The following is a 22,895-nucleotide window of genomic DNA, read 5'->3' on the forward strand; positions in this document are numbered from 1 at the left end:
ACAAAATAAATGAAAACCACAAACCATGGTAATATAAGCTAAAACAATGAAAGAAATATAAGAAAATGATAGATCTGGAGGTTTTGGTGAGGAAGATGGCGGCGTAGGAGGACGCTGGGCTCACCGCGTCCTGCTGATCACTTAGATTCCACCCACACCTGCCTAAATAACCCAGAAAACCGCCAGAAGACTACCAGAATGGATTCTCTGGAGCCAAGCATAGACGAGAGGCCCACGGAAGAGGGTAGGAAGGGCAGAGAGGCAGTGCGCTACAGGCACTGGCAGGAGGGAGCCTGGGCGGTGGAGGGGCAGCCCGCCCTGCAAGGCAGAGCCCTAGAGTCTGGCTTACAAAAGTGGAGGGGCTGGACTGCGTGAGCTCTGACAACCAGCGGGGCTTCACTCATATGACGACTTTAAGAAACAAAACAGATGAACTTAAGGGAAGAGAAACAAAAATAATATAAAAACAGGGTGGGGGACAAAACATAAGAGACTCCTATGGAGAACATAAAGAGGGTTACTGCAGGGGTTGTGGAGTGGAGATGGGCTAAATGGGTAAGGGGTATTAAGGAATATACCCCTGAAATCATTGTTGCACTACATGCTAACTTGGATGTAAATTAAAAAAATAAATTAACTAAAAATAAATTAAAAAAAAATTTTTTTAAAGAAATAAAAAACAAGAACGGAGCATTACAGCAAAGAAACAGAATGGTAAATGTCTTAGGAAAAACTGAAGAGGTAAACAAGGGCATGAAGGTACTGTAGTTATGGTTAAAAAGGAGAGGCCTTACATTTTAGATATATATTAAAAAATTTACAGAGAATATAATATCTTGAATTTACTTAAAAATAATTTAAGGCTGGATAGTGTAATGAGAAAATGGAAGGGAAAAATGGAATGGAATAGGGAACATTAAATCACCCATAAATTGATAAATGTTAGAACTGGGAGATTGGTACATGGGGGTTATTTTAGTCTACTTTTTCATGTTTGAAGTTTTCCATAATAAAAAGATTTAAAAATAAAATTTAGTACCAAATTTTTGACAGCTAATGAAAGCTGGGGCCTATCAAATAATCTCTTGGAAAGCTGACATTTAGTATTCAGTTTTTACTAACATGGAGAAAAACAGATCAACTCAAATTCTCTTAATGATAAAAGTTTTACTAAGTAATGTAAATACTTACTAAAACCTTACAGGAAATGAAATAAGCAGATTCCACCAGAATTAAATTTTACTTGATTTTCTTTATACTAATATTTCTGTTGTATCAATTTAAGTAACCAAAATGATCTTTTTCTAAAATTTATTTATTTATTGAGAGAGAGAGTGCATGCATGCAAGTGAGCAGGGGAGGGGGAGGGAGAGAGGGAGAGAGAGAGAATCCCAAGCAGGCTCCATGCTGTCAGCACAGAGCCCCACTCGGGACTCAATCCCAGAACCCATGAGCCAAAATTAAGAGTCAGACGCTTAACTGACTGAGCCATCCCAGTGCTCCCCAGAATGATTTTTTCACAGCAAAGAATATCCCAGGTAAGCTCCCTTCAACCTTAATATTTAACTTGTGATGAAGAAAATAAACTTTCTGTGTTCAGAACATATTTTATTGTATGCCAAGAAGAAAAGTGAACTTAATTGCATTACTTGGTAAGCTATGAAACTAAATGATGTAAGAGACTGTGTACTCATTCCAAGAGTGCTATAATCATGAAACAAATAATCTTCTTCCCTTATTTAAAATCCTATCATGAAATCTAGTTTTTAAAAAGTAGAGAAAAACAAACTATAAGCCTTATAAACTAAATTTGAAAGGACTTCTGAATTTGTTTGTTCAAGCCATATAACATTCTATAAAGTAAAAACACTTCAAATTTCAAATGTACTCTCATGTATTGAAGAGAAAACTGGCTACATATCATTTAGAAAACATTAATAATTATTATTTTATCCTTATTAAAAGCTGAACAGTGATTGCATTGAGTTTACTAAAACAGTTGAAGGATAAAGTTTTATTTAATGAAAATTACCACTTTATTTCATTAAGAATTTAATTAGGGCTGGGGCACCTGGGTGGATCAGTCGGTTGGGCATCCGACTTTGGCTCAGGTCGTGATCTCGCGGTTTGTGAGTTCAGGCCCCGCATGGGGCTCTGTGCTGACAGCTCAGAGCCTGGAGCCTGTTTCGGATTCTGTGTCTCCCTCTCTCTCTCTGACCCTCCCCCGTTCATGCTCTGTCTCTCTCTGTCTCAAAAATAAATAAACATTAAAAAAAAATTTAAAAAAAAAGAAAAAAGAATTTAATTAGGGCTGCTCAAGAGAAGGAAGAGCAAACAGTCCATGGACATATAGTCTGGAAACAGCCATCTGAGGAGCGCCTGGAACACACAGTAGGGAGGTTATTTGTTCATCTCAGAGTAAGTCCCTAAGAGGCAGCATTTACAGAGAGAATGGTAGGTGCCATTTCCCTCTGGGCCAGATGGACTTAACAGATACATTTAGAACATTCCATCCTAAAACAGCAGAATGCACACTGATTTCAACTGCACGTGGAACATTCTCCAAAACAGATCACATACTAGCCCATAAGACAAACCTCAACAAATCCAAGACCAAAGTCATACCATGCATCTTGTCTGACCTCAGACTATGACACTAAAAGACAACCACAAGAAAAAAATCTGGAAAAACTACAAATAAATGGACATTAAACAACATGCTACTAAATAATAAATGGGTCAACCAGAAAATCAAAAAAGAATTTAAAAAGTACATGGAAACAAATGAAAATGAAAACACAATGGTCCAAAACATTTATGATGCACCAAAAGTGGTTCTAAGAGGAAAGTTTACCATAATAAAGGCCTACCTCAAAAGCTAGAATAATCTTAAATACACAACCTAACCTTACATCTAAAAGAGCTAGAAAAAGAACAATCAAAACCTAAAATCAGCAGAGGTAGGGAAATAATGAAGATTAGAGCAGAAATAAATAATATAGAAACAAAACAAAATAAACAACAACAAAAAACAGATCAAATGAAACCAGAGGATGGTTCTCTGAAAAATATCCTTAAAATTGATAAACCTCTAGCCAGACTTATCAAGAAAAAAAGAGAAAGGACTCAAATACACAAAATCACAAATGAGAGAGGAGAAATAACAACCAACACTACAGAAATACAAACAATTCTAAGAGAATATTAAAAAATTACATGCCAACAAACTGAGCAATCTGGAAGAAATGGGTGAATTCCTAGAAACATACAAATTCCAAAACTGAAACAAGATAAAATACAAAATTTGAACAGACTGATAACCTGCAAAGAATGAGTCCATACTAAAAACCTCCTACCAAAAGTCCAGACCAGATGGCTTCACAGGTACATTCTACCAAACATTTGAAGGAAAGTTAACACCTATTCCTCTCAAACCATTCCAAAAAAATTGAAAAAAGAAAACTTTGAAATTAATTTTATGAGGCCAACATTACCCTGATACTAAAACCAGATAAAGACACAACAAAAAAGCAAACTATAGGCCAATATCTCTGATAAACATAGATTTGCATCTAACAGAGTATCACTAAACCAAACCCAACAATAGAATAAACATCATTAATCATGATCAAGTGAGATTTATTCCTGGGTTGCAAGAGTGGTTCAATAACCACAAATCAATCAATGTGATGTATCACATCAATAAGAGGAAGGATAAAACCATATGATCATTTTTTTAAGTTTATTTGAGAGAAAGCAAGCACACACACATGCAGAGAAGGGGCAGAGACAGAGGGAAAGACAAAGTTTCAAGGAAGCATCACACTGTAAGCATGGAGACTGACACAGGGCTCCATGCGGGGCTCAAACCCAGGAACTGTGAGATCATAACCTGAGCCAAAACCAAGAGCCTGACACTTAACTGACTGAGCCACTCAGGCACCCCCATAGGATAATTTCAATAGAGACAGAAGAAGCATCTGACACAGAACATCCATTCATGATAAAAAGCCTAAAGTAGGTCTAGAGGCAACATACCTCAACATAATAAAGGCCATAAATATGAGAAACTCACAGCTAACATCATCCTTAATGGGGAAAAACTGAGAGCTTTTTCCCAAAGGTCAGTAACAAGACCAGGATGTCCACTCTCACCCCTTGTATTCACCACAGAACTAAAATCCTAGCCATAGCAATCAGACAACAAAAAGAAATAAAAGCCATCAAAATGGGTAAGAAACAAGTAAAACCTTGACTACTTGCAGATGACATGATACTATATATACAAAGGTGGCTCAGTCAGTTGAGCTTCTGACTTCACCTCAGGTCATGGTCTCGCACTTTGTGAGTTCGAGCCCTGCGTCGGGCTCTGTGCTGACAGCTCAGAGCCTGGAGCCTGCTTCAGATTCTGTATCTCTCTCTCTCTCTCTCTCTCTCTCTCTCTCTCCCCCTCCCCTGCTCATGCTCTGCCTCTCTCTGTCTCTCAAAAATAAAAAAAAAATGTTAAAAATTTTTCAAAAAATAATAAATAAAAACTCCACCAAAAACCTGCTAGAACTAATGAGAAAAATCAGTAAAGTCACACAATATAAAATTAATGTACAGAAATCTGTTGCATTTCTATACATCAATAATCTAGAAAGAGAAATTAATAATTCCATTTCCAATTACACGAAAATAAAAAAGACACCTAGAAATAAACTTAACCACAGAGGTGAAAGACCTGTACTCTGAAAACTATAAAACATTGATGAAAGAAATTCAATATGACACAGAGAAATGGAAAGACATTCCATGCTCATGGACTAAAAGAAATATCGTTTAAATGTCTATAATACCCAAAGCAATCTACATGTTTAATGCAACCCTTGCCAAAATACCACCAAAATTTTTCACAGAGCCAGAACAATCCTAAAATTTGTGTGAAACCACAAAAGACCCCGAATAACCAAAGCAACCTGGAAAAAGAAAAGCAAAGCTGAGTCATCAAATTCCAGGCTTCAAATTATATTACAAATTTATAGTAATCAAAACAGTATAGTACTAGCACAAAAATAGACACATAGATCAATGGAATAGAATAGAAAAACCATGGGGCACCTGGGTGGCTCAGTCAGTTAAGTGTCCAACTTCAGCTCAGGTCATAATCTCACAGTTCATGAGTTCAAGCCCCGCATTCAGCTCTGTGCTGACAGCTCAGAGTCTGGAGCCTGCTTCAGATTCTGTATCGCCCTCTCTCTCTGCCCTTCCCCCACTCTTGCTCTGTCTCTCTCTCAAAAATAACCATTAAAAAAAATAAAAAAAAAAAATAGGAAACCCAGAAAGGAACCCATAACCCTATGGTTAACTAATATTTGACAAAGCAGGAAAGACTATCCAATGGGAAAAAGACAGCATCTTCAACAAATGGTGTTGGGAAAACTGGACAGCAACATGCAAAATAATCAAACTGGACCACTTTCTTAAACTATACACAAAAGTAAATTCAGAATGGATCAAAGACCTAAATGTAAGACCTGAAACCACAAAAATCTGAGAGTAGAACACAGGTAGTAACCTCTTTGACACCAGCCATAGCATATGTCTCCTGAGGCATGGGAAACAAAAGCAAAAATAAGCTTTTGGAACTACATCAAAATAAAAAGCTTCTGCACAGTGAAGGAAAACAATCAACAAAACCAAAAGGCAACCTACAGAATGGGAGAAGATATTTGCAAATAATATATCTGATAAAGGGTTAGTATCCAAAATCTATAAAGAATTTATAAAACTCAACACCTGGAAAACAAATAATCTAATTAGAAAATGGCCGGAAGACATAAACAGTCATTTCTCTAAAGAAGATATCCAGATGGCCAACAGACACATGAAAAGCTGCTTACCGCCACTAATAAGTGGAAAATGCAAATCAAAACCACAATGTGGTATCACTTCACACTTGACAGAATGGCTAAAATCAACAACACAAGAAACAACAGGTGTTGGTAAGGATGTAGAGAAAGGGAAACCTTCCTGCACTGTTGGTGGGAATGCAAACTGGTGCAGCCACTGTGGAATACAACATGGAGGTTCCTCAAGAAGTTAAAAATAGAACTAAAATGGGGCCACTGGGTGGCTCAATTAAGCACCCAACTCTTTATTTTGGCTCAGGTCATAGATCTCACAGTTTATGGGATCGAGCCCCATGTCGGGCTCTGCGCTGGCACCGTGGAGCCTTCTTGGGACTGTCTCTCCCTCTCTCTATGCCCCTCCACCCCACTCACTCGCTCTCGCTCTCTCTCAAGTAAAAAATAAATAAATAAACTTAAAAAAAATACAACTACCCTATGATCCATCATTCTACTAGTATTTATCAAAAAAATACAAAAACACTAATTCAAAGGGATACATGTACCCCTCTGTTTATTGCAGTATTATTTACAATAGCCAAGTTATGGAAGCGTCCCAAGTGTCCATCAACTGATAAATGGATAAAAAATATGTAGTATATATATACAATGGAATATTACTTAGTCATAAATAAGAATGAAACTTTGCCATTTGCAAGGATGTGGATAGAGCTAGGAAGTATAATGTAAGGCAGATGACTCAGAGAAAGAGAAATACCATATTATTTCACTCATTTGTGAAATTAAAAAACAAACAATACAAATGAGCAAAAGGAAATACATAGAAAGAAACCAAGAAACAGACTCCTAACTATAGAGAACAAAGAGATGGTTACCAAAGGGGTGGTGGTTGAGGGATGGGTTAAATAGGTGATGGAGACTGAGGAATGCACTTGTAGTGGTGAGCACTGGGTGATGTATGGAGTTATTGAACCTGAAACTAATATAACCATGTATGTTAACTAACTGGAATTAAAATAAAAACTTAAAACACTTTTAGTTTAAAAATAATAACAGTAACAAAATGCCTAAAAAGCAGCATAACAGCTACATTTTTCATTTTCTCTTACATTGCAAATATGATACAGCACTAAAGAAAATATTTTAATCATACATAACCTGACCTCTAACAATTTTTCATTTTTCCCTTACTTTTCAGTCTTTGTCCACATGTATACATAGGGCCGAAATTGAAACACAGAGGGGTTAAGTAATTTGTCCAAAGTCGTATACCCAAAAAATGTCAAGTTAATATTGGAACCTAGCCATGCTGCCTCGAGTCTGTACTCTTTTTTTAAGTTTATTTATTTTGAGAGACAGAGAGAGAGAGAGAGAGAGAGAGAGAGTGGGGGAGGGGCAGAAAGAGAAAGGGAGAGAGAGAATCCCAAGCAGGTTCCATGCTGTCAGCACAGAGCCTGATGTGGGGCTCAGACTCACCAACTGTGAGATCATAACCTGAGCCAAAATCAAGATTCTGATGCTTAACCGACTGAGCCACCCAGGCACCCCTCAAGTCTGTACACATTTTTTAAAACTTTTTTTAATGTTTATTTTTGAGAGAGACCAAGTGTGAGTGGGGGAGGGGCAGCGTGAGAGGGAGACATAGAATCCAAAGCAGGCTCCAGGCTCTGAGCTGTCAGCAGGGCCCAACTCGGGGCTCTAAGTCATGAACCGTGAGATCATGACCTGAACTGAAGTCGGATGCTTAACCAACTGAGCAACCCAGGCATCCCGAGTCTATACCTTTAAGTAGTATATGACATCTAAATCTCTTTGCCCATCCCCACCAGGCAAGCGTACAATTAATTCAATTTCCTGAATGACTTGATTTTCAGAAATGAGTAGTCTAACCGGTAGACACCAATAATGCTAGAAAGGTGTGTTTCCTTTTATGAATTATTAAATTGGCATTCAGTGGCAGCTACTCAGTGTAGAAGAAATCAAAGAATTAAGAATCAAAGATAAAAACTTTTGCAAGGCCTAATGAAAACACTTATTTATATAAAACTTACTGATGGTAAAATAATTATGTGAATAGTTGGTATCAAATCAAATATTTGTACAGTGCTAAATTACCAATACACAGATTATTTTCAATACACAGTGAAAAACATACCCATACAAATCAAAGAATCAGATCGTCATCATCCTAATCCAGGGTTAATCTTAGCAACACTCATGGTGGATCAACCAGATATGATGTGTGTTCTGGTATGATCCAACATAATATCCAATCACTAAGAATAAATTCTAGCCAAAAATGTTAACCTGAATCCATCAAGCCTTTAGATATAATTCTCAGTTTACAGGAAAAACATAGGCTAGAGGAATAAGGTAACTGATACCACAAGGAAGAAAGCAGCCAAATCCAAAAGGCAGAACATTCTGTACGATCACTGGCCCAGTCTCAACATTCCAGTCATCGTTAAAAATTAAAAAAAGGAACAACAACAACTATGCTAGGATAAAACAGACTTACAGGACACTGAAAACCAGAAGCAAAGTATAATACTGAATTGGACACATATTTATAAATATCAACTATGAAGGGTATTTGGGGATGGATGTTTGTAGAAAGTTAAATATAGTCTGTGTACTGTAGATAAAAATGTACTATAATGGATAGAAACGTGAGGATTATTGACTGAAAAAGTTGCAGAATCATATGTACAGATGATCTTATTTTAGCATGGATATATTTTTAACATTACATATTTCCTGGGTTGGGGGAGGCTTGAAAAACTGTAAACCAAAGGGCAAATATATAATTACTTTGGGAAATAGGCATAACCTACTGAAGTTGGAAGATCTGTAAACCTAGTACTACACAGTAGTAGTCAGCATGTGTGTATGTACGTGTGTGTGGTGTGTGTATGCGAGTACATGTGAGGGGGCGGATTACATCTGCATGCATCTGTACAGATGAATCTCACAAGCATAACACTGGTCAATAAAAGCAACTCACAAAAAGAATACATACAATAGAATTCCAAAAGTTAGACAAGGGTCAAAAACAGGTAAGGCAATATATTTCTTAGAGATACATACCTATGTAATAAAAACACCTTAAAAAATACAAGGGAACAATACAACTTATCATAATGGTTACATCTGTGGGAAAGGAAGAGAATATAAATTATGGTGGTACACACAGGGAGCTTCTAAAGTCTGGTAATGTTCTGGTTATGGTCTTTTCACTTGGGTCATACATACGCACCATTCATTTTATTATTGTTCACTGAAATAAATATACACACACATATACACATATTTCACTTGTATGTATGATGTTTTATAATAAAAATGAAAGCTGTGTACCAGATCTTGGGCCACATTGTAAGACTACCCATTCCACCAGTTAGCTGGCCTCCTGGGAGATTTCAGAGCTCTTTAATATAGAATTTTTATATTATTTTCAAATTTCACTATGATAAGCAGCTTTAAAATAGATGTCACTTTGGTAGCTTTTAACTCTACTGAATGATTTTCTCAAATTCTCAGATCTGGAGTTACTGAGTCTAAGGGAATAAACACACTTACAATTCTCAGTACAAACTGTCAAATTACTTTTCCCAAATATTGTCCCAATTTATAATATCATCATATTAATTGAATACAACTTCACTGACAACTCATTGTTACTTTAAATTTAGTGTTTTTAATTTTTAAATTATTTTGAATTCAACTATTAGGAAACAATATTTTCCCAGCAGTTTGCTGACTATTTCTATCTTCTCTTTATATTTTCTGCCCATTTGTCTAAAGAGATCTTGATATTTTTCATATAAACTTGAAGGTACTCATTACCTGTAATTAGTCCTGTTAGGAGTTGCAAATATTCCTATTCTGTTTTTTTTTCTTTGGTTTTCTATTTTTCAAAGTAGATCCTATAATTTTCAATATATTAAATATTATCTTTTGTTTTTTCAGATTTCAAAGAGGAAAAGTTATCCTTTCCCTACAGATCAGATAACTCAATCTATTCCTACTTTATAGTTCCCACTTTGAAAGAGACTATATGCTGAAAGAAACACTCAGATTATTGTCAGAAAGCCCCAAAATTGATCATATGGTAAAAAAAAAAAAAAATTTAAGTTTACTTACTTAAGAGACAGAGCAAGTGAGCGAGTGAACACATGCACAAGAGCAGGGGAGGGGCTAAGAAAGAAGGAGAGAGAATCCCAAGCAGGATCTGTGCTGGAAGAGCACAACACAGAGCTGATCTCACAAACCGCGAGATCATGACCTGAGCTGACTGAACTGAAAGCAATAGTCAGAGGCTTAACTGACTGAGTCACCCAGGCGTGCCACTCCCCCCCAAAAAAAAAAAAAAGAAAATTGTAATTTCAGTTCAATGGTGTAAGAACAGATAATTAGATCAATGGTGTTAGAATAACTGGCTGGTGATTTAGAGGGGGGGAAAAACACTCGTACTCTACAACAAAAGTAAATTTCAAGTGAATTTAAATTTAAATGTAAAAAATAAAATATTGAAAAATAAACTGAGTTAATACTTACTTAATCTTGGAGGGGAAGGCTTTTTATGCATATCTCCAAAGGCAGTTAACAAAAGTAACACAAGTTATATGTAAAACTAGTGAAATCTGCATGAGGTCATTGGGTAAGGTCAATTTCCTGGTTGTGAAATCTGAATAAGGTCAGTGGGTAAGGTCAATTTCCTGTTTATGATTTATCCAAAATTTTACTTGCCACATACATACTGTGAAGTATATGCAGGATCTTCTCATTAATAAAGTGAGAACTTACCACTGCATGTGAGTCTATAATTATCTCTAAATAAAAACTTGTAACAAGGACACTGGGAAGGCCATTTGGTTGACATAGAATGATGTTCAAGACTTACTGTGAGGTGAAAAATAGCTTTCAAAACAGTGTCTGATACACTTTTATAAACACAGGAAAATATACATACATCTATACACACAAACCGAGAAAACGTTTGGAAGCAAATATATAAAAGTGCTATTATTATGTTAATAACACAGCCCTTGGAGGAAAAAGATATTACCATATTCATTCTGCCAATTAAGATGCATCCATTGTAAATTCTGACAAACACTGAAAATTGTAGGAACCAAAAGAATAGTCAACCAAAAAAAGACAAGCTTCAAAAATAGGACAATGAGTCCAATACTTGATCTTGAAAATTTAATTTGCAAGTGAAGAAAACTAAAAAAGAAAGACATAAAATGGCAAGCTCCAGCACAGGCACAAGCAGCCTATATGTCATTTTTAACAATGATTTTATTTCAGTAATTATATATCTTGAAATCAATGAAAACAGATTATTGCTTGAAATTTGACTGTATTCTCAGATCCCATTTTTTTTTTACCATTACTTTAGTGGCTGTGATTTTTTTCCCTCAGTTTTAAGGAATAATACAACCATGTCATGCAATTCACCTTCATCAAAATGTTGGCAGGCCGATAGAGATTTCATGATGCTGTCAATGATGAGTTAATACCACAAGACTTTGTTGGCATCAGGATTTTAATGTGAACAATGGTGACTCCTAGAAAATGAAGCAACTGCCACCCACAAAGCTAGGGCATACTAATATAACATTTATAATATTATTTGCAAATGACATATCAGATAAAGGGTTACTATCCAAAATCTATAAAGAAGTGATCAAACTCAACACCCAAAAAACAATCCAGTGAAGAAATGGGCAAAAGACATGAATAGACACTTCTCCAAAGAAGACATCCAGATGGACAACTGACACATGAAAAAATGCTCAACATCACTCATCATCAGGGAAATACAAATCAAAACCACGGGGTACCACCTCACACCTGTCAGAATGGCTAACATTAACAACTCAGGCAACAGATGTTGGCGAGGATGTGGAGAAAGAGGATCTCTTTTGCATTATTGGTGGGAATGCAAGCTGGTGCAGCCACTCTGGAAAACAGTATGGAGGTTCCTAAAAAATTAAAAATACAACTACCCTATGACCCAGCAATTGCACTACTAGGTATTTATCCAAGGGATACAGGTGTGCTGTTTCAAAAGGGCACGTGCACCCCCATGTTTAAAGCAGCACTATCAACAACAGCTAACGTATGGAAAGAGCCCAAGTGTCCATCGATGGATGAATAGATAAAGATGTGGTATATATACAATGGAGTATTACTCGGCAATCAAAAAGAATGAAATCTTGCCATTTGCAACTACATGGGTAGAACTGGAGGGGATTATGCTAAGTGAAATTAGTCAGAGAGACAAAAATCTTATGACTTCACTCATATGAGGACTTTAAGAGACCAAACAGATAAACATAAGGGAAGGGAAACAAAAATAATATAAAAACAGGGAGGGGGACAAAACATAAGAGACTCTTCAATATGGAGAACAAACAGAGGATTACTGGAGGGGTTGTTGGGGGGGCAGGGGAATGGGCTAAATGGGTAAGAGGCATTAAGGAATCTACTCCTGAAATCACTGTTGCACTATATGCTAACTAACTTGGATGTAAATTAACAAAATAAATAAAATACTAAAAAAATATATATTGGTAGTATAAGGTATTTTTCTACTTGGAAGAATCCTACAAGCTCAATGTAATAAGAGAGTTTTAGCTACAGTAACTCCAGTCTTAATAGTTTGACCTAGGTTAAACTTAACTAAGACTTAGGTTACATATTTGTAAAATGGAGATTAACTGTATTCACTACAGACAGGGTTATTGTGAGAATCAGAGGAAATGATGTGTTTTAAGATGGGGCGCCCTGGGTGGTTCAGTCAGTTAAGCATCGGAATTCAGCTCAGGTCATGATCTCATGGTTCATGGGTTCAAACCCCACATCAGGCTCTGTGTTGACAGCTCAGAGCCTGGAGCCTGCTTCAGATTCTGTGTCCTCCTCTCTCTTTGCCCCTCCCCCACTTATGACAGCATGCATTCTATTTCTCTCAAAAATAAACATTAAAAAAATTTTTTTAAAAGAGCTTAGAACAGTACTTGCATATGTTTCATATATTTGTTTAACAGTATGTTGTATGTGCTGAAATTCTCTGTCATCTATTTGGCTTATATACCTCATGCCAAAGTAATACAGTTCATAGAAAAATAAGGGTTAGAACTCACAATTCAGTAAGTCATGGGAATGAAAGGCAGAGAGCATAAGGAACACAGTCGATGATACTGTAATAGCAATGCAATGAGACAGATGGTAACTACACTTATGGTGAACATAGTGTAATATATAAACTTGTCAAATCACTAAATTGTAAATCTGAAACTAATGTAATTGTGTCGACTATACTCAAATAAATTTTTTTATTTAAAAAAGAACTCACAACTCAGCATCTTCCTAATATGCCCTATATCTGTAAATAAAGCCCTATTTCTCTATACTTTAGCTTGTGTAAACTTTTCTATAATAATTATTTTAAACTCATATATAGAAAAGTAGTTTGTGCACCTGGGTGGCTCAGTTGGTTGAGCATCTACCCTTGATTTTGGCTTGGGATATAATCCCAGGGTTCCGAGATCGAGCCCCACTTCTGGCTCTGTGCTGAGTGTGGAGCCTGCTTGGGGTTCGGGTTCTATCTCTCCCTTTGTCCCCCTCCCCTGCTTGCACTCAAAAAAAAAAAAAGGAGGAAGAAGAAAAAAGAAAAAAAGAAAGTAGTTTTAACAAATGTGCAAATGTGGATCACAGATATATGATCCAAACATTTCAAAGCAATATAAATGATTAAAACTCCATTAACCAATAGCCATTGTAACTCGATGTGAACACTAGGCTGGAAAAAAAGATATGTTAGAACATTACATAGGGAAAAAAGTAGATGTTGGTACTATTCTAAAAGTGATATAAACCAAATTGGTCAAGTACTATGACTTAAATTCTTGGTAAAATCCAATGAGATGAAATACCCTAATAAGTATTAATAACACTAATGCTAATAATACTTGCATACTGGCCAAGCTGTCCTTGATCTCTTATTGGCAAACTATTTTTTAAATAGCCTCAATATGATAATATGATGGCTCTCATAATCCTGCTTTGGAAAATCACTGTGTGATAAGTTATCATCTCTTTTTACACTGCCCTTTTTAACGTTTATTTATTTTTGAGACAGAGAGAGACAGAGCATGAATGGGGGAGGGTCAGAGAGAGAGGGAGACACAGAATCCGAAGCAGGCTCCAGGCTCTGAGCCATCAGCCCAGAGCCCGACGCGGGGCTCGAACCCACAGACCGTGAGATCATGACCTGAGCCTAAGTCGGACGCTCAACCGACCAAGCCACCCAGGCGCCCCTACACTGCCCTTTAATAAAATTATTAGAAAAGCAAAAACACAGCAAGTCAATGTTTCAAAGTATGCCTATTATTTTGGCCATGACTAAATAACCCCAAAATGTTTCCAATCTCTCTAGCATATTACACACACACACACACACACACACACACACACACAGTGTTTTAATATATATGTTAATAAAAACTGATAGCGACTTTCGGTTGATTTTACTTTTAAAACCATTCATATACATAGCACGCACAACCTAACATTTTAGTTAAAAGACTCTGCTTGGAGCGCCTGGGTGGCGCAGTCGGTTAAGCGTCCGACTTCAGCCAGGTCACGATCTCGCGGTCCGGGAGTTCGAGCCCCCGGTCGGGCTCTGGGCTGATGGCTCAGAGCCTGGAGCCTGTTTCCAATTCTGTGTCTCCCTCTCTCTGCCCCTCCCCCGTTCATGCTCTGTCTCTCTCTGTCCCAAAAATAAATAAACGTTGAAAAAAAAATAAAATAAAATAAAAAAATAAAAAATAAAAAAATAAAAGACTCTGCATTGAAACTGAATAGCAGGTGATTTAGCATGAGTAACAGGTCAATTATACAGAATTGTAATTGTTTCTGTGCATTGGGATTTTATGTTAAACATGGGAATGTGATGGTGAGCAGCCATATTTGATTTTAATTGCTGCAGCTTGAGTTCTCTAAAACATCAGGAGAACACTAGAGAAAATGACATGAGGCAAGGGAGATGAAAATGATGCTGCAGAGGGAACTCTGGTAACAAATGCAGCTCTCTCTGAGGAATTGGCTATGATTTACAGGGAAGGATAAGCCTCTTCCAAAGAGTCTCCTCCAGCATTAGACAACTCCCTTTACTTTCCTCAGTACTGAAAGCAGAAAACACATACTTTTCCATCAATAAATGCCTGAAGAATTGCAAACCATTTTTCAGAACAGCAAAATCTTTAGGCTTTCTTTAGCTCCTTCAACATTCTTACACTGACAAAGAAGCATTTCATACTATGCCCCAAAGAAGATAAATCTGTTCAAAATCTTTAAACAAAACAGGGGTGCCTGGGTGGCTCAGCTGGTTAAGTGTCTGGCTCTTGATTTCAGCTCAGGTCAGTAGTCTTATGGTTCGTAGGATCAAGCCCTGCATCGGGCTGACTGGCAGTGTGGAGCTGGCTTGGGATTCTCTCTGCCCCTCCCTGTATACTCTCTCTCTCTTTCTCTCTTAAAATTAATAAATTAATTAAAAAAAACTTTAGACAAAATAAAATGACAAATAAAGCTGATAAATGAAAAAGAATAAAATAAAAATATAGAAAACCTGTAAACCCAGATAAGAAATCTGTTAGAAACAGTAGTAATAGATGCACAATGAAAGGTCTTTCCTACCAATGAGCCAATGGGGAAGAGGACAATGACTCAGACACCTGAATCTTTCTTCTGCTTTCCATGAAGAGCCCTTCCTGAAAGCATTCAGGTAGCAATAGTGACGATAAAAGCACCTTGGGATAGAATTATGGGCCATAAAAATCAACTACATTTTCTGAGTATTTACTAAGCATTTTATAGGAATTATTTCATCGAATCCTTAACAGAGCTCTGTGAAGTTTGTTCTCATGTAGAGATAAGAATATTGAAACTTAGGCTTTAAGGAACATGTATGAGGTAGCACAAGAGGCACAGCTGATTCAAACCCAGTCTGTCTCACTTCAGAACTACATTGTCAATTACATTGCTCAAATGAGACACATACATGTCAAAGTCAATAAAATATAAGGATGGTATAGCATTTGTAAAACTAAAGGACTTTTGAAATACAATTACCATTACTATTCATTGTTACTCAGTTAATATCCTCTAGACTTTAAGACTTTTTGCTCCTGACCACCCCCCAAAAATGTGTATATAGTATATATGCTTGAATTTTATAGTGATTTATTATACATATATGAAATATTTGTTTCATAAAACTATATTCATCCTTACTACATGTAACATATTCTAATATATTCTATTATTTTCTCTTAATGCTGGAATTAATTTCATGACCCACAAATAGGTGGCATCTTGCAATTACCAAAAAAAATAAACAAGAACAAACTCAGCTCTGGACCATAAGTGCATGTATGTTTGGAAATACAAAGAGAAGTATGAACATCCTGTCATGTTAGAACTTCATACAGCCATCCTGAGAGAAGATTAAATAAAATATGTATGTGGGAAATCACTTAGCACAGAGTCTGGCACAAAGGCATATTTGGTAAATATGTTTCCACAAAACCTCTTGCAGCACTACTATCCCCAAACATTTAGAGAAGTAAAGCTACACCACCACCATCATAAGCATTATAGTCACTGAGCTGCCAGCCAAGGTTGACTTTTTGATTCTTAACCAACATCAAAGAATGGAAGTGTGCTACCTACATGCCCTTCCTGATAAAAGCAACTTCTTGTTTCCAAAAAAATTTTTATGAGCCATTTTGATACAAAAATTTTTAAAGTATATTAAACACTGACTTGACTTCTTGAAAGGACTAGACAGAATTTAGCCTTTTCAAGGACACAGGGTCACACTTCTGCATGCACAATGGTGCAGAACACTCAACTTTACAACTAGTAGATAGGTCACCTAATTCAAATCTCCCACTTTACAGATGAACAAACTGGTATCCCAAGAGGAGATGCAATTTGTCCAAAGTCACCCAATAGAAAGGTCAAGTGATTCCCATCACACCATGCTGCCACATCTATTATTGTACTATGTCGAGCACTATCTAGCAAGGTAGTCACAATATAAGAACAATACTTTTGTAATTTCTCTTGTATTTGTTATTTTGGTTATCTCATTTCTTTCCCCATAATCTTTTTTTTTAAATTTTTTTTTTCAACGTTTATTTATTTTTGGGACAGAGAGAGACAGAGCATGAACAGGGGAGGGGCAGAGAGAGAGGGAGACACAGAATCGGAAACAGGCTCCAGGCTCCGAGCCATCAGCCCAGAGCCTGACGTGGGGCTCGAACTCAAGGACCGTGAGATCGTGACCTGGCTGAAGTCGGACGCCTAACCGACTGCGCCACCCAGGCGCCCCTCTTTCCCCATAATCTTTAGCAATAAAACTCTTAAGTCAAAAAAGATCCAGAGGCACCTAGGTGGCTCAGTTGGTTAAGCGTCCGACTTCAGCTCAGGTCATGATCTCATGGTTCGTGGGTTTGACCCAATTCAGGCTCTGTGATGACAGCTCAGAGCCTGGAGCCTGCTTTGGATTCTATGTCTCCCTCTCTCTCTCTGCCTCTCTCAAAAATAAACTTTAAAACAAAAAAGGATCTATGTTAGGGCACCTGGGTGGCTCAGTCAGTTAAGCGTCCAACTCTGGCTCAGGTCATGATCTCCTGGTTTGTGAGTTTGAGTCCCACATAGGGCTCTCTGCTGTCAAAGCAGGACCTGCTTCGGATCCTCTGTCTCCCTCTCTTTCTGCCCCACCTTGGCCTGCACAAGTGTGTTCTCTCTCTCTAGCTCTCTCTCTCAAAAATAAAAATTAAAATTAAAGGGATCTATGTGTTTATCCTCTGCAGGAAAAATTTTAAGCTAGCCCGTCTTAGGGAAAGAACTCCCAAAATATAATGTCTGTGGTGTACTTCAGAAAGAAAAGGGATGCAGACTGAATCACTATGTGGTCTTCAGAAAGCAAAAAGGATGCAATGAAAAGCCCACATTGGTTTAAGAACAAACAGTTCTGTGGATGTGACTGTCAGAAACCTCAACCAGTCTCTGAAAATAGGCAATATCGTAAACTTCACAAGGGCAGAGACTAAGTTCTCAGTAAATGTGAGTTGAATACTCTGAAAAATGAGTGTTTGTCACTACATAAACTGGTCCCAGGCCATTGTACTGTTGGATGTAGGCTTGCACTTTAGGTGTCTGTCTCTTCCCTTTCCTATTAAGACATGAACTGTCACTTATGTCTAATGACACCACCCAAATACAGCTTTTGTAGAAGTTGATAACACTGTATCTTCTAAATAGGATGTTTCTAATATGCTCTGAGAACACTAGAATTATTTCTAAAATTAGAATAAATATGCTCTAATTAAGGGCCTGAAGGATTCCACTATGTAAGAAGCACGTCAATATTACCACAGCTCTCCTAACTTCCATCTTGCCTGCTCTTCTGTTGAACTGTTGGCTCTGAAGCAGACTGCAGTACAGAGGTTGCCTGATGTCACCTCCATTGAGGTGTTATGTTACTGGGACTATTTTTAACTTGAAACCAAGGATACTTCTCTGTAACCTACAAAATTATCATTCCAATGTATTTTTAAACGGCAGAATGCCTTGAAAATGACTACTGTGTACCCCAACTGAAAGCCACTTTCTAGACACATCATTTATTTCCAGTTTTGTCCTCTCCTTTGAGACTCCAGTCAGCCTTCCTTCCTTTTTTCCTTTTTCTACTTTATTTTTCACAGTTCAAACACTTTATTTTATTCATCTGCCTTTGGGTGTCTGAGAGATATTTCCTGTATTTTGTAATCAAAAGGATATGGACATAACTAAGAAAATACATACAAAACTTTATCTTCCCATAATCTCTTCAAAACATGATCTTAAGGGAAATCTTATGATATGTAAAGTAAAAAACAAAAAACAGAAAAACACTAATCAAAGACAAAGAGATTTAAGTATTATCCACATGATTTTACTTGAAGCAATGGTCTCTTGATGACATAAACTAGAACTAAATTTACTAAAATAAAAATTACATTTCATAGCCTACTTCTTCATGTTTGTGATACATGCATGATTAACTCTGCTTTTTTCAGTAAAACTGAATCTAAGAAACGCTGCTTTTTCTAAGATTTACTCAAGCTAGTATTTAGTAATGCAAACATTTTTAAGGCTACTTTCAGCAAACTATTTCAAAAAAGAAATATTCCAAACACATTAAAAATAATTCCAATTAAAGATGAACATAAAGGAAGAGAAGCAAAAATAAGATAAAAACAGAGAGGGACACAAACCTTAAGAGACTCTTAAATACAGAGAACTGAGGGTTGCTGAATGGGTGTTGGGTGGGGGATGGGCTAAATGGGTGATGGGCATTAAGAAGGGCACTAGTTGGGATGAGCACTGGGTGTTGTATCTAGTGAGGAATTACTAAATTATATTCTTGAAATCATTATTACACTAGATGCTAACTAAATTGGATTTAAATAAATAAATTAAACAATTCCGATTAAATAATGATTGGAATTATTGAAGTCATTTGGGAAACAACTTTTAACTAATTTTTCCATCTTGACATGCCTAAAAACAAAGCTTCATAACATGAATTTATGCAATGTGCTTGATAAACTCAGAATATGTTCACCAGTAAGTGATATGAAAAACAACTTTTAAGATTAAATTCAAGTAAGTTTTTCCCATACTTTGAGAAATATTACTCTCACTGGAACAAGTCTAAAATGAATCTTTTTTTAAATACACCAGATGCCACCTAATTCAATTTTCTGGATCACACACAGCATCTTCCTACCTCTACCATAACAGACTCTAACAGAATGAAAATAGTTCATATTATGAACTGAACCAGAAAGCAAACTATTTATTATAAGAATTAGTAGCATTTAATAGGAATTAGCACTCTTATCAATTAAAATTTGAATCCAGATAGGAAAAAAATCTCTTAATGTTTCAAAAAATTTTAAAAACACCCCAACTTTCTAGGTAAAAAAAAGGAAGGCAATAATATAGAATCCAAGTATGGTATTAACAACTATTCAAAAATGGATGTTCTTCTCAGTTTCAAAATAGAGTGGAGAGAACAAATGAATAGTCTATAGGCTCCTTCCAGCTCTCATCCAACATTTGTTCACAGCAGCTACAGACAAGTTATCTGCAGCCATGCAGTTTTCAGGATGGGAATAAACATGTCTTTGCTGTCCTGAGAACAATTACCCAAGTGCCACTACAATAAGAATTTTTGATTAGACAACACCTGAAAGGATATCTAGTGTACCCTCTCTGTATTTAAAAACAAGGAAACTGAGGCTCAGAGAGAGTAAATGCCCTCGTAATTCAAACAGGCATATTTAAATACCTGCAAGATCTAGTAACTTTTCCCAATTATTAGAGTATATTAGAGTTATATGGGTTAACTCTAAGGGTTTGAACCACTGATTCTCCTTCTGAGATGGAATGGGGCTTTGGAAATTTACCAGCTGTGTGATCTTGAGCACACTGCAACCTTTCTAAGCCCCAGTTTCCTCTTCTGTAAAGTGTAGAGAATACCTACTCTAACGAGGTGGTTGTGAGAATTGCATACGTCTTGTAAAGTGCTTAGCACATCGATTAGCAAATAATAAGCATTCAAAACCAGGTAGCTATAATTTTTACTCGGCCCTGGCAACATGGCTGCCCCTACTGTTTGAGAAAACAGCGAACTCCATTCATTAACACAATGGACAGGTATTCATCCACCAGAGCTTTTCCGGCCTACCACATTCTGCAAACAGCAGAAAACCCCACTCGACAACCTATTTCACCACATTTCAAATCCACCCTTTACACTGTTAAAAAACAAAATACTAACTGCTGCCAAATGTCTTCTACCACAAGTGGCACGTTGAATTTGTCAACTAGATATTGAAGGGGATTTTCTGGCTCCACCCAAAACATGGAGAATAAATGATGGGAAAACAAGGGGAAGATAAGGTCACACACCTGAAATGGAATTCACAGAAGCTTCTCAGCTCATTTAGTTGTGAGTAGATAGGTGGGTGTCAGAAAGCAAAACGCTACCTTTCAGCATCATAAAGCAGGAATTATGGCTACCTCAACAAAATACAATTCCCCAGGCCTCTCAACATAAAAGAATCCGTTTCCTGGTCCTAGTAATTAATACGCACACGAACAACACCTGAGCATCCTTCTCGAAAAACTGAAGGCTAAGCTGTATCCGAGCTGCAATACACCCTAGGACTACATAAATATATGAAAAACTCCTACTAAAGGGCGAGACAAAATTACGGAGAATATCGCCTTGAAATCAACAAGGTGGGGATCATGTTATGCCAAAAGGCGTCTCCATGGATAAAGTCCCGATCCTCCATTCTCATGACACTGCAAAACCCACCACCCTCTAAGGAAATTACAGGAACCACCCGCAGCAACCAACCTCAGCAATCGGCATCGATCAGATCGACCCCTACTCAAACGGCGGTAAGTACCGTGGGTCCAAGCCCCTCCCTGGAGCTGCTAACTCCCGCGCTGACTCCACACTACCTCACTTCCTTCCAGTCCTCCCTGCTATGCTCAACCCCCGGCATTTCTCACCAACCTTCGCCACTGACAGAAAAGGTAGGAACGAGATAGACTTCCTACACTTTGTTCGGGGAGTACCAGAGCCACACATACCCGTCCCTATTACGATCACGTCAAACTCCGAAGGGAGATTATCCGCCATCTTGAGAGAAAACGTGTCATGTGACTATCGCTTGTGGAAATGAGATCAAGTCAGGCATTGCCCTGGTAGAAGGCGGAAGGGAAAACAGTGCATTCTGGATATTGTAGTTCTTGGGTGGCCGGTCCAGGTAGGCGGCTACAACATTTTATTTGAAATGTTTACGCGAATGTTAACAGTTCAATTTATTTTCCAGGCAGAGTGCAGTGGCGCATTTAGCCTGGAGGTTTGAGGTAGTAATGAGGTGGAGATTTTCACTCTAGCTAGCTAGGATGAATGTGGGGAAACCTGGGTGTCCCTTGACGATGGAGCAAGAATTGGAATATATGAAGGGTGGAGTGAAATTGAAAGGGGGTTGCTCTGTGAACAAAGGAAATTTTCATTCCAGTCTTGAAACTGTTTCCCCTAGCGTGTCTGTTCTTTTGTTTTGGCCTCTGAGGCATAATTTTACGCACCAACACTTTAAAACTATATCCCATATATTTTTTGCCTCCATACCTCCCCAACGAAAACCCACGAAAACCGTCTCGTCCTAGTCTAGCCCTACTTTCTCCAGAATGGAACCTAAATTGAGTCTGCATTTGTTCTAGTTAGTCCAGCCGGACATCCGGCAGTATATATTTAGAAAATTAGCCTTGCTTTACAGCAGTGAAAAAAGATATGAAAGCATAGTAGTTGCTTGATAAGCGCCTAATGATTCTGAATCTAGTTTTTTATACATATGCACGGAGTCCATACAAGATTCTTCTGATAAGCTGCTGCAGAAATGACCATGATAAAATGGCCTTTATAGTAAAGTGATTGTATTTGATGAGGGGCTTTAGGGTTCGTTGTGTAGTTATTTTATAAGCGTTTCAAAATAATTCAAAGCGAGTGCAGTAGTGGACCTTCCCTTACACAACTTGTCCTCTGAATCGTTTGTGGTTTCCCAGTCACACACTGTTGTTCCTCCATCATGGGATTATCTTCCCATTCTCTACCTAACATGTCCTTAAGATTCAGTTTAGCTTCTACCACTTCCTCCTTTTATGTCCTCCCTATATTGGGTTAAATTTCCATAGGTAGTGCTAACATTCTGTCATAGTCTTCCATATTGCCCTGAAATTATTTGCATTTAGGTTGGTTCCTATACAGTACACATATCTACATATGTACAAAAATACACACCCAGATAGGCCTAAATTATAAGACCTTCTATGACAGGGACTGTGCCTTATCTTTTTACCCCCTGCATCTAACGTGGGCCTCTTGCTTAGTAGGATGCCAGTGTT

The 22,895-nt window shown here is 37.4% G+C and overlaps 1 protein-coding gene across 3 annotated transcripts in view; it reads right to left on the minus strand.

The window, feature by feature from the left end:
- Positions 1–21,634, minus strand: part of CHM (CHM Rab escort protein) — a 249,676-nt gene extending 228,042 nt beyond the window's left edge. For 2 of the 3 annotated variants that reach the window (XM_047843817.1, XM_047843818.1), the window contains exon 1: positions 21,579–21,632. In XM_047843817.1, the coding sequence (XP_047699773.1) occupies positions 21,579–21,627 (49 nt within the window). In that variant the 5' untranslated portion in view covers positions 21,628–21,632. Of the gene's footprint in view, positions 1–21,578 lie in introns of all 3 variants that reach the window. The other variant, XM_047843816.1, reaches the window with a different exon arrangement.
- Positions 21,635–22,895: the final 1,261 nt, after the last annotated feature.

The sequence above is a fragment of the Prionailurus viverrinus genome, chromosome X, assembly GCF_022837055.1.
Source record: "Prionailurus viverrinus isolate Anna chromosome X, UM_Priviv_1.0, whole genome shotgun sequence".
Taxonomy (NCBI): domain Eukaryota; kingdom Metazoa; phylum Chordata; class Mammalia; order Carnivora; family Felidae; genus Prionailurus; species Prionailurus viverrinus.